Here is a 12,664-nt window from a genome sequence, read left to right on the forward strand (position 1 = left end):
CAGCCGCAGGGGGAAGACCCATTGATACAAATGATGATGAACACTGTCACTTGATTTTGTACAGACAGGCCACTACTGGCAGAATGAGGTGTATCCAACTCATTGAATAAGAGGCCTCAGTGGCGTCTTTCCTATACAACAATTGGCAGATTACCAAGTGTTGCAGATTGTCTATATGGAGCAAGAAAAGCTGAAGATCTTATTTCCATGGTCACCTTTACAGTTACAGATGGTGTTCCTCTCCCCTGCTGCCTCCGCCTGCACTGAGTAGGTTAAACATTTCAAGTAGGTAATCCTTACTCAAGCACAGGTGGCTGATACATTATAACTACCTGATGAACTACTCTGAGGGGATTCTATTTAATCTTCCAGTCATGCTGTGATCCAAACATAATGCTTATTAGTGCACACATGTTTGTGAGCAACTGGTTGGACCAGAAGAATTTGAAGTTCCTCGCCTACTGCAATACTCTCTGTGGTCATTTGCAACTTGAAGGACATCAGTAAAGACTTGTTCATTCTTTGGGACATAGGTGGAGCTGCAAGGGAAGCATTTGTGGCCCAACCCTAATTACCCTCGAGTTAAGTGGCTTGGTTAGCCACTGCAGAGGTCAGTTAGGAGGGGTGAACATGTTGCTGTAGCTCTGGAGTCACATGGAGGCCAGACTAGGTAAGGATGGCAGCTTTCTTTTTTCCCCCCGTAGGGTACATTACTGAATTTGATATTTTTTTGTGAAAATCAATGATGGTTTATGGTTGTGATCTTTGAGACAGTCTTTCAACTAAAATTTTTATCAGTTGAGCCTAAGTTTGATTAGCTGGAGTGGTGGGATTTGATCTAATTTCATCACAGAATTAGCCCAGTCCTCTGGATTCATAATCCAGTTACATTGCCATGATGTTACTGTCTTCCCTTAATATGTGTCATTCCGCTTAATTAGTACATTGGAGGTTGTACATGAGTGGGCATTAGAGAGAGTGCCTGCTTCCACTGTTAAGCTTTTCTGGATTAGAAGAGACAGCTAACTGGCTCACAATGTGAAAAGATGCTTCTGTACTCCATGTTGTTTGACATCATGATGTTCCTATTTTCCTGAAACATTCACTGTATCTAGAACTATTGTATGGCACTTTTCACAGGACCCCTGGGACTTAGTAGACCATAGTGTATCCCTGTAACCAATCAGTTTAATGGATCTTTATTGAACCATGTAGAGTCCAAGCTGTTGGTTTGAAAAGTGAATTCAATGGCAAATTGCATACAGAAATTTAAATAAAATAGCAAGTTTGAATTAAGAGAGCTAGAAAGAAAAAGTAGTAAAATATATATACCATTCTTCAAAACCCTGTTGTGATTGTAACAAGGCCAGCTAAATGGACCTCAGAATCTGAGTTCCCTGATTGGAGCTGTTAATCTGGTATAGTCAAGGAGCCCTGGCTGAATATAAGCAACAATGTCGGAGGTTCTGTTTGCTCTGACAACTGGCTCTGAGGGAGCTCGATCAGTGCTAAGAACAGAGCACGTGTAAATAAAGGATAACTCGGTGACGGAGTACTGGCCTCTGTGGACTTATTTCAAATGCATCGATTAAATTCTGAAGGATTAATACTCCACAATTGTTAAAGCTAATTTTCAATGCCAGAAAGGTGGTTTACCACAAATTGTGCTTTGTGTCATTGTCAGAAACGGACAAAGCTTAATCTGTTCTGTCAGTACAGTGACTTATACCATTTAATACATTAGAAATGGGAATCAAATGGTGAGATATTGCTTTTGAACATTCTTAGGAGGAGCAGTGCATCTCTGATAGCAGTTTTAAATTTATAGTTATTTTAATAATGTACGTCTCTTTTCTTTGGAAGTTCCTGTCAGGTAGGCCTATAATGAACAGTAAATGCTGTTAGCCTCACCATTATTTTCAAAGCAAACTCTGGGCCAATGATGTATCAGTGACTATTATGGTAAGAGACATTGTCCTATCACGTGCAAACCTGGAACCTTTCTCTTTGGTTTAAATTTCCAGACATTTGAACTTATTGTACTGGTCAGATGTATAAATCTAAGCTTCAAAATAGTCAGAGAGTCATAGAGATGTACAGCATGGAAACAGACCCTTCGGTCCAACCCGTCCATGCCGACCAGATATCCCAACCCAATCTGGTCCCACCTGCCAGCACCCGGCCCATATCCCTCCAAACCCTTCCTATTCATATACCCATCCAAATGCCTCTTAAATGTTGCAATTGTACCAGCCTCCACCACATCCTCTGGCAGCTCATTCCATACACATACCACCCTCTGCGTGAAGAAGTTGCCCCTTAGGTCTCTTTTATATCTTCCCCCTCACACCCTAAACATAAGCCCTCGAGTTCTGGACTCCCCGACCCTAGGGAAAAGACTTTGTCTATTTATCCTAACCATGCCCCTCATAATTTTGTCAACCTCTATAAGGTCACCCCTCAGCCTCCAACGTTCCAGGGAAAACAGCCTCAGCCTGTTGAGCCTCTCCCTATAGCTCAAATCCTCCAACCCTGGCAACATCCTTGTAAATCTTTTCTGAACCTTTCAAGTTTCACAACATCTTTCCGATAGGAAGGAGATCAGAATTGCATGCAATATTCCAACAGTGGCCTAACCAATATACTGTACAGCCGCAGCATGACCTCCCAACTCCTGTACTCAATACTGACCAATAAAGGAAAGCATATCAAATGCCTTCTTCACTATCCTATCTACCTGCAACTCCACTTTCAAGGAGCTATTAACCTGCATTTCCACGTCTCTTTGTTTAGCAACACTCCCAAGGACCTTACCATTAATTGTATAAATCCTGCTAAGATTTGCTTTCCCAAAATGCAGCACCTCACATTTATCTGAATGAAACTCCATCTGCCACTTCTCACCCATCTGGTCCAGATCCTGTTGTAATCTGAGGTAATCCTCTTTGCTGTCCACTACACCTCCAATTTTGGTGTCATCTGCAAACTTACTAACTATACCTCTTGTGCTTGTATCCAAATCATTTATGTAAATGGCAAAAAGTAGAGGACCTAGCACCGATCCTTGTGGCACTCCACTGGTCACAGGCCTCCAGTCTGAAAAACAACCCTCCACCACCACCCTCTGTCCTCTACCTTTGAGCCAGTTCTGTATCCAAGTGGCTAGGTCGCCCTGTATTCCATGAGATCTAGCCTTGCTAATCAGTCTCCCATGGGGAACGTTGTCGAACGCCTTACTGAAGTCCATATAGATCACATCTACTGCTCTGCCCTCATCAATTCTCTTTGTTACTTCTTCAAAAAACTCAATCAAGTGTGTGAGACCTGATTTCCCAAACAAAAAGCCATGTTGACTATCCCGAATTAGATCTTGCCTTTCCAAATACATGTACATCCTGTCCCTCATGATTCCTTCCAACAACTTGCCCACCACTGACATCAGGCTCACCGGTCTATAGTTCCCTGGCTTGTCTTTACTGCCCTTTTTAAACAGTGACATCATGTTTGCCAACCTCCAGTCTTCCGGCATCACGCCTGTGACTGTTGATGATACAAATATCTCAGGAAGAGGCCCAGCAATCACTTTTCTAGCTTCCCACAGAGTTCTGGGGTACACCTGATCAGATCCTGGAGATTTATCCGCCTTTAACCATTTCATGACATCCAGCACTTCCTCTTCTGTAATCTGGACATTTTGCAAGATGTCACCATCTATTTCCCTACAGTCTATATTTTCCATATCCTTTTCCACAGTAAATATTGATGCAAAATATTCATTTAGTATCTCCCCCATTTTCCGTGGCTCCACACAAATGCCGCCTTGCTGGTCTTTGAGGGGCCCTATTCTCTCCCTAGTTACCCTTTTGCCCTTAATATATTTGCCAAAACCCTTTGAATTCTCCTTAATTCTATTTGCCAAAGCTATCGCATGTCCCCTTTTTGCCTTCCTGAGTTCCCCCTTAAGTATACAAATTAAATAGACAAACAAGAATTTTGAGGAACAAGAAAGATTTTCTATCTCAACTTGTACCTTCAATTTTCCCTGATATCTCCTGCATTGTTTCTTGACAAAATTAATTGCAGTCATCCTTTAGAATTGTTTCTATGTTGTCTCATTCGAATAAACAGGAAGGAAATTAAGGGCTGCAGAAATGTGCAAATGGAAATCTCTGGCCATTCCAGCAATGCAAAGCATTCAGCTTTCAGACATCCAAAAGCTGGTGCAAACTTTATCTCTGGAAGCAGTTTGTAAAGATTCCAATAACTGCTGTAGAGAATGCTCAAAGTACACAATAGGTCAATAAGTGTCAGAACAATAAGATAAAGAGAGAAAGACCTGGGTATCATCCTTGGAAAGAAACAGGCATATATCAACCTGAAGTATTGATGGCATTTCAGTAGAAATCCTTAATGGACTTGCTTCATTGTTATTTAACTGTATGCTTATGCTTTCTTTCTTATTGAAAATTAATGTAGGAATCTCAAATTCAGATTTCCTGGGTTAGGAGACACCATTGAAAGTTGAATTAGCTCAGTTTTGTTTCTGTCTGAGACTTGAGCCTCTTTGCTTTTCCCTGAAGTCTGTTGCTAAAGGACAGGGCATTAAAAATTGTGCCACCAATTCTACCGATTGATTACTGTTTAATGACTCTTCGAGTATATGTTAAATGTTTAATTTCTTATTTTGTGTTCTTCCAAACAATATTTTGAATCCTGGAGCACAATATAATTTTCAACTTTGTTACTTTTTCACTTTGGTCATGTGTTTTCATCTCTGTGCAGTTAGGTATCTGTCATTTATTTGAAACGAATGAAATGTATTTCTAAAACAAGCCATTCAGTCATATATCACCTCAAACATGCCACCATTGTTTGAAGGTGATATTGTTTCTACATTTGTGATAAATTTGATAAAATTCACCCATACTCCATGAAATTGTAATCATAAAATTAGTTGTCAATTACATTTATTAATGATGTCTTCTGATACAACAATCTTTTGGACCATTTGCATCCCCTGAAATATGTCTGATGTGGGCATTTTATCCACAATTAGAATATAGTTGTATTAGAACACTAAATTCTAATGGCAGTGATAATGTTTTAATGCTAAGTGCCTTCAAATAACATTTTCTGTCTACGTTTTTGGTTCTTAATCATTTCAAGTAAGTGGTTTGGCATTCTTACAAAAGGAATGGACTGAATCATATTGCATAAGTAAATATCTGTCAATATATATCATTTAGACTATGTTCTAGATGAACTATAATACTTTTAAAGATCATTGTAACAATTAATTTTTACTGAATTTCCATCCCTTATTATAGGTGAAGAGAGGATTGGAACACACTCCCAATACCAACAGGAGGGCAAAGTTCAGTTTGTGATCGATGCTGTATATGCCATTGCCCACGCTCTGCACAACATGCACAAAGTTTTGTGCCCAGGCTATATTGGCATCTGTCCTGCGATGGACCCAATTAATGGAGATGACCTCCTGGGATACATCCGTAATATACATTTTAATGGTAAGCCTGCTGTTCTTATACTGTTGAAGAAATGGGAAATCATTGTTCATTATTTTTGAATTTGTCATTGTTCAATTGCAAGTGTTTCAGAAAAGGTACACACATCAAATGGTCATAAAATTTGCTGCAGGAAAATTAGTTTTAATCTCAGGTGCAACTGGCATTTTTTTAGTAGAGCAATCAGTGTTCTCTGTTTAAATCAGCACATCGATAAGAGATTTTGGTACCTCCTGGGAACCAGCCCAATTTACTTTGCAGGGAAAGAACTCAAACTCTGGGGACTTCATTTGAAACCTGAGATTAACTTCAAAATGCAATCTGCTTGTTCTTAAAGTGAACTTTAGTGTAGGAGAAGGATGAGAAAATCTACCTCAATAACTACCTTGGTAAGTTGGTATAGATGTATGCATTGACCCCATTTAAATCTTTAAGTCTGAATAAAGTACATGTTTTGACTCACCAGGCAATAGTGAATAATAAATGCAGTCAGTGCAACCCTTACGTTGGTATTTTAGTGAGAAGTTAGATAGTAGGATTTAGCTATCAGTGGGTTGTGTGCTGAATTTAACACCTCTTGTATGGCATTTTACCTTGAAAGTTCTGGCAGTAGTTTAGGACAGATGATGAGCAATGCCTGTGTAATGGTATTTCCAACATTTATTAAATCAAGAAATGCAATCTCAGAAAGTGCAACTTTCTAGTCAGGTGAACTATAAACCTGAAGGTTAAACCCTTTGGTAATCTCTGTCCAATGCTTTTAAGTTTTTTTTACTCATGGGTCTCTGTAATGATGTTGCTGACATTTTCCAGATCTCAGACTCATTTTTGTTTAGTTCTCTGTGTCAGCTATTGTGAAGTAAAAAGCCAATAGGGCACTGTATAACCTTTTTCTTATTGTTATAGAAAAATCAGGATAGCAGCATGGAATCAAGAGATGTGTTATACAAATAGCATCACTGTCACAGAAACTACTAAAACTATCCTCCTGCAACCAGGAATTTCACTGTGGCCACTGATGACAAGGTGACTTTGAAAAGGGACAATTGATTATTGATTTTTTTAAAAAAGGGTAATGGGCATTATCAAATCCCAGCACTGCACTTCCAATTTTCTTTAGATGTGTGATCACATCACAGTTTGGTATTTAAACAGAAGTTATAATGTATTCTTCAACTTGATTCCAAAGAAGCTGAGTGAGACTCTTAATGGGGGGAGTGGGGGTTTGTCACCACATTGAATATAAATCAAATATATGTCCAAGAGGTGTAAAAAAAAATATACGTGGGACCCTAGATTGCTAGTTTTAGCATTTACATGTTAGCAACTGAATGCTAGTCCTCTGATGGATGTGCATCCATTCTAACAATTACACACAAGCTGTTTCATTTTGTTTCTATTATTCTTTGGTGGAATGTTCTGGCCCAGAAATATAAGTAATCAATTATGACCAGACCAAATAGAGTGCGCCTTCAGATATAACAGTTATTTTTGTAATTTTTTAAAATATTCAGACAGTGCTAGTGAAATCCTCTTGCTGTCCTGAGCTGTTCATATACAGGATTGCTTCCCCCAAAGGACAATGATGTATTGATGCTAAAACGCAGCAGCTAAACCTTCAATACATTTTTTTCAATCAAAAAGGCAAAAGCAAGTCTGAAAAAAAGTCCAAGATTGAGAAAATAAATCAAAGTAGTGATAGATCTTGGAGTCCTAGCCTCTGGGGGCCATGTTTGCATTGGGGGTCTAACATTGACTAGTTAACTGTCTTATTGCACTTCAGAAATGTGGATAGATTGGAAACGTTGTAACTACTCTCATTGGAGAAGAGAAAGATTAGAGAAGGTTTGATTGAGGTATCAAAAACCATCAGTCTGGATTAGGTCGATAGTATGTGGTAGAGGAAAGTTCAGCTGAGGCATTGAAGAGGAAGTTTGATTATTATCTATAAAAGAAAAATGTGAACGTTTATGGGGAGAATGTAGGGTGTGACACTAAGTGAATTGCTTCTTCAGTGAGCTAGTAACATGTGCTTGGTGAAATAACCACCTCCTGGACCGTAACAGTTTTTGTTATTCTGAGATAGCTTGATCCTGCACACACACATGCTTCCTGAAGGGACAGTCTATGCAGGGTGAAGTAGTGTTGTCTCAAGTCGTGTGTACCTGAACAGCAGTAATTGCAACATATGCAGTGGGGTTGGGTTGCTGGGGAGTATTAAGTTTAATAGCCTTGGTCATTCATTATATCCTTTGAAACATTAGACTTCAAATGAATTAACGTTGCAAGTGTTCTGAGGTAGGTTGAAGGAATGGGGTTACTGAAGAGGAAGAGTATGGCACAAGCTTGCAATTGGCGCTAGTACTCCTGGAGTTATTACAAATAAGCACCAATTTAATTGAGTTATCCAACTTCCCCCAAATTCAACAATTTGTTTTGTTTTTGCTTATTTTCAATTCCTTTACAGTTCTTTGCTGTTATGACATGATAATTCCATATAGCACAGAAACAGACCTTTCAGTAACCCACCCAGACCCATTTCCCTCTGACTAATGCACCTAACACGAGAGACAATTTAGCATCACCAATTCACCCGACCTGCACATCTTTGGAATGTGGGAGGAAACCCACGTAGACACTGGGAGAATGTGAAAACTCCACACAGACAGTTGCTCAAGGCTGGAATCAAACCTGGGACCCTGGTGCTGTGAGGCAGCAGTGCTAACCGCTGAGCCACCGTGCTGCCCGTTACCTTGAAAAGCAAATTTTATTTCTTCAACACTGAGTTTTCTGAGAACAATAAGCAGAGGACAGCTAGCTGTTACTGGAGACTATCCGGTACCTCCATCCATGAAGGAAAATATATTTTTAATGCTTTCTCTTTGCAGTTTTGGTGGTTCTCTGCCTGACTGCTCTAGCACAAACCATGGCCATTTGACCAGGAGCCAATAAGAATGTTGTCATCAAGCAATTTTCCTTTAGTTCAGAGCCACCCAACTCTATGGTGTCTGTTTTTTCCTTCCACATTCTAAGGGAAATATATGCAACTCTGCGTGCTCCAGTGAACGTGGTTTTTAAACCTGCAACCATTTCTGGACACAGTCTCCTTGCTTTAAAGTAGTATTTTACTACTTAAGTGCAGAGTCCATAAATAAGAGCAATAGATGTAGTCGGTTCATACTAGTAAGGCCCATTTCAAATGCAAGCTTTATTTCATTCACAGTGCAGTATCTTGACCTTTCACTGACTTGACCAAATACAAATTCCTGATGAAGGGCTTATGCCCGAAATGTCGACTCTCCTGTTCCTCGGATGCTACTTGACCAGCTGTGCTTTTACAGCACCACACTTTTTGACTCAAATACTAATCTATGGCTTCCTCAAATCTCATCTACCTAGCTAATGCCTTGATGTAAAATAATTGTATTAGAGTGTATTAGGCTGAGCTGGAAAGTTAGTTTTCAGACATTTCATCACCATACTAGGTAACATCATTAGTGAGCCTCTGGTGAAGCATGGGTGTTATGATTCACTTTCTGTTCATGTGTTGAGAATTCTTTGGATTGGTGATGTCATGCCCTGTGCTGAAGTCATTTTCTGTTCTTTTTCTCAGAGGGGGTCATAAAACCAGTGCTTCACCAGAGGCTGATGTTACTAAGTATGGTGACAAAGCATCTGAAAGTGAACCTTCCAGCTCAGCGAGCAAACTTAGATCCAGAACCTCAACCTGAGCTACATATCTTCAAACTCACTAATAATTGTATTAGCCTGGAGATAACTGGTGGCTTGGAGACCATAGCATCTGGCATGTATTCTCCTGATCCTTGAGGCTTTTGTAAACACTTCCATCAAATGTTCTAAGTAATTATTGTTTCCTGAAGTGCAAAGTAATGAGTACAACAAAATCTTGCCAATGAGAAGGATCTTGCAGTGTGTGCAGTTAGATGAACTATTTCAACATCTTGATATGTTTGTGCATTAAATTGTGGGAAGTGTAAACTGACAGGAGCAATGGATATCTGAGACCAGGGAAATGACTGGGTCATCAATCTATTTCCTTACCCATGATATTCAAGGATAGCTAAAGAAACAATGAGGAAGGAGTGTGAATGAAAGTATAGAAGGAAAAATTGAAGATTGGTTTGATTAAGGACAGAAGCAAATGAAAAGCATTTTTAAAAAAATCTCAATATTCTTTCAATCTTGAAAAATAATTCACTACCTGAATGAATGGAACTTAATAGTTCCAGTTGTTTCTGTTATGGGTCAGAAAATGTGATTGATATGATGTCTTGGCTGCTAAAAGAATATGCACACTTTTGGTTTCCAATCTCCATTTTCTGCGGCAAGACTATTAGTTTTCAAATTCTATAAATTTGTTAAAATAGCAGAGAGTGCAGTGGTGCTTGTGAGAAGCAATAGGTGGAACAGCATAAAGAACTAAAGATTCCAGAGATTGCCAATTCGCCACACATCTCTGAATTTGCTGATTCACTTGCCAATTAATAACAATGCATTACATTCCAGCAATCATACTTTAGGAAATATGCCCTCATTGATACAAAATAATGGCAGCAGAAATATCTTTCTGAAAACGAACCATTTTTGATTGTGCTAAAAGGCGTAATCTAAAAGGAAATATATAGGCTCATGTTCCTTGTAACATGAGATGCAATCGATTCTGAAATTGGCCACTTCATCAATAAGTCATCAACGTTTTGAAGAGAGCACTTCTTGTTTGGATTTTTTTTCTTCAAAAACAAAATCTGACTTGCAATAAATTCTTATTTACAGCATTGGGCTGAACATATAATGAAAAATTTCTACACATACAGTGAGACCTTTCCTGTCCTTTCTATTCAGATAATGTAGCACAACATGATATCTTGCCTGTACAAATGCAACTAAGTAAATCAAAATGCCCTTGTCTATCTGGATAAAAGAAGATACATGCTTGAATAAAGAAAAGGTTTAAATTGGCTGAAATTTTGAATGTTTCTAAAATAAAGCTTAGCAGCCTGCATCAAGTTTTGTTGCGTTCTGCCTTTGAGCTGAACAATCATTTTAAATGGCTTTTCTTCAATAACTAGATTATCCCGGGGAATTGGTTACTCCACCTGTGATTGTGAAAAGTTGTACAGTATCAAAAAAAAATCTCTCAAAGACCCTTTTTGCAATTTTCCTTTCTTGTTGTGATCGCTTGGTGATTCTTACAAGTTAGTTGATGAAAGTTTTTAAAAACGCCAACATTACAAATGCTGAAACCCGAAGGTCAGAGGGATCTGGCTTGTGCTTGTCCAGGTAACCTGTCACAATGCACATGAGGCCAGAGGCTGAGCATTCATTTTCTTGAGGCTTTGTTGGAGAAGGCAGAGGGATGTAGAATATGAAATAAAAACTGAAGTGCAAAGATGAGGATGAAATCTTATGCTGCTGGTTGTATTCATTAGGGGAGAAAAAAATAGATTAACTATTAAGCTGCAAACCCTTGGAGGTATGCTTACTCAGTAATACCACCTTTATGTCTGTGACCGTCTACAGTTTGCCTCGTGTTTCTGTGAGAAAACTTGGCAATAAGGCAAACATGCCCATTACTTGGTTTAGTTTATCTGATGTCAACCTCCCAGGGTAACTGTGGCTATTGGCAGCACCATTGTAATTAGGGAAGCAGCGCTCTTTTTTTTTTGAATATTTAAAAAGTGATGAATTAATGTTTTCAGTATCAGCAAGGTATTAAAGATGCAATATGCTGCAGCTTATTTTAAAGCAAGGCTGGAAGACATTGAAGAGGCCAATTGGCCATGTAAGTTAGCATGAATTAATGCCGACTAGCCATATTGGCTTAGATTGAATGTGCAACTGAAGGCAGGAGTTTAAGTTAGATTTGAAGCAAAGATAGAGATTGGAACCTTTTCTCACTACGTGTGAAGCAGACTACGAGCAACAGAAGTTAATGTCATGTTGATGGACTCTTTTTCAAAAGAGTGAGATAAATATTTGATTAGGAACAGGTTTAAAGGTTTAGAGAGATAAGTACAGACAAAGATTATCAAATACAGCACGGAGTATGATGATGCCTGTGCACCTGGGATCATGGCTGCACAATGGTTGAATAGATTGATATTGTTGTTTATTACCTTTGGGAGTTGGGAGGAAGAAAGAAGTTACAGTGATTCAGAAGGAAAAAAAATAGGTACAGCAGCTGATGAGGTAAATTGAACATGGAATGAAAGCAGAAACTGCTGTCAACACACAGCAAGAAGGCTGGCAATTTTCATGACAAAGCAATGGTATGAAATGTTAACCCTAAGATGAAATCTCTTCCACAGATACCCTGATCTTCCGAGTATTTCCAACATTGGGTTTTAGAGACCTAGTAGTATTGATGTTTTAAGTTAATTAACATTAAAGTCAATAACTAGCATTCCTCAGTTCTAATGCATAACATTTGCTGCAATTGACATTTTCAACAATAACCCTGTGATCAGTTCACTTTCTCTTTGGATTAATGAACCTGCACAGTACCAAGTAGTTTGGGCTAAGGTAAGTTAATTATTTGGGAGACCCGTTTAGAAAATACAAACATGCATTTGGACCTTAAAACTGAAGATACCTTGACATTGATTATAACTCACTACATTGCACTAAATATTTTTGTCTTAATGCAACTCAGCACATTATAGTGATCTGCTTATTTTAATTTCATCTACCTGGTTCAGTTTTGAACTGCAGGCCCTTTCAACTTTGCAACTGGCAGGTAGAAGCAGCCCAACTCAAAGACCTTTCATGTTGAACATGCTGTTCCATAACCAGTAACTAATCAATGCAGTTCCAATGAAGTGACAGTACCACCACTGAGACGAAACTTGCTCCTTCTAAAGGAGCATTCTTTCAAATATAAACTGCTACACACATTGGATAGATGGGCTTAAAAACCTCAGCATGTCTCCATCTATTGAGAAGTTTGTACTTTGTTATTGAATAATGGTTACATGTACATTAGAGTCTATGAAAATTCTGATTTTATGATACATATTTGAAGAATATAACCATCCCTAAACCTACCTACCTTTCTTTTCTCCTTTTAAGACCCTCCTTAAAACCTTGATAACACTCTGGATAGCTTTTGTTCCTCTGTC

The 12,664-nt window shown here is 38.7% G+C and overlaps 1 protein-coding gene across 1 annotated transcript in view; it reads left to right on the forward strand.

Annotated features, from left to right (window-relative positions):
• The window catches only part of LOC132822385 (metabotropic glutamate receptor 7-like), a 750,094-nt gene that overhangs the window by 448,326 nt on the left and 289,104 nt on the right, over positions 1-12,664 (forward strand). The window contains exon 6 of the mRNA XM_060835730.1: positions 5,328-5,528. Within this exon, the coding sequence (XP_060691713.1) occupies positions 5,328-5,528 (201 nt within the window). The remainder of the gene's footprint in view (positions 1-5,327; positions 5,529-12,664) is intronic.

Source organism: Hemiscyllium ocellatum, chromosome 14 (assembly GCF_020745735.1).
Source record: "Hemiscyllium ocellatum isolate sHemOce1 chromosome 14, sHemOce1.pat.X.cur, whole genome shotgun sequence".
NCBI lineage: Eukaryota > Metazoa > Chordata > Chondrichthyes > Orectolobiformes > Hemiscylliidae > Hemiscyllium > Hemiscyllium ocellatum.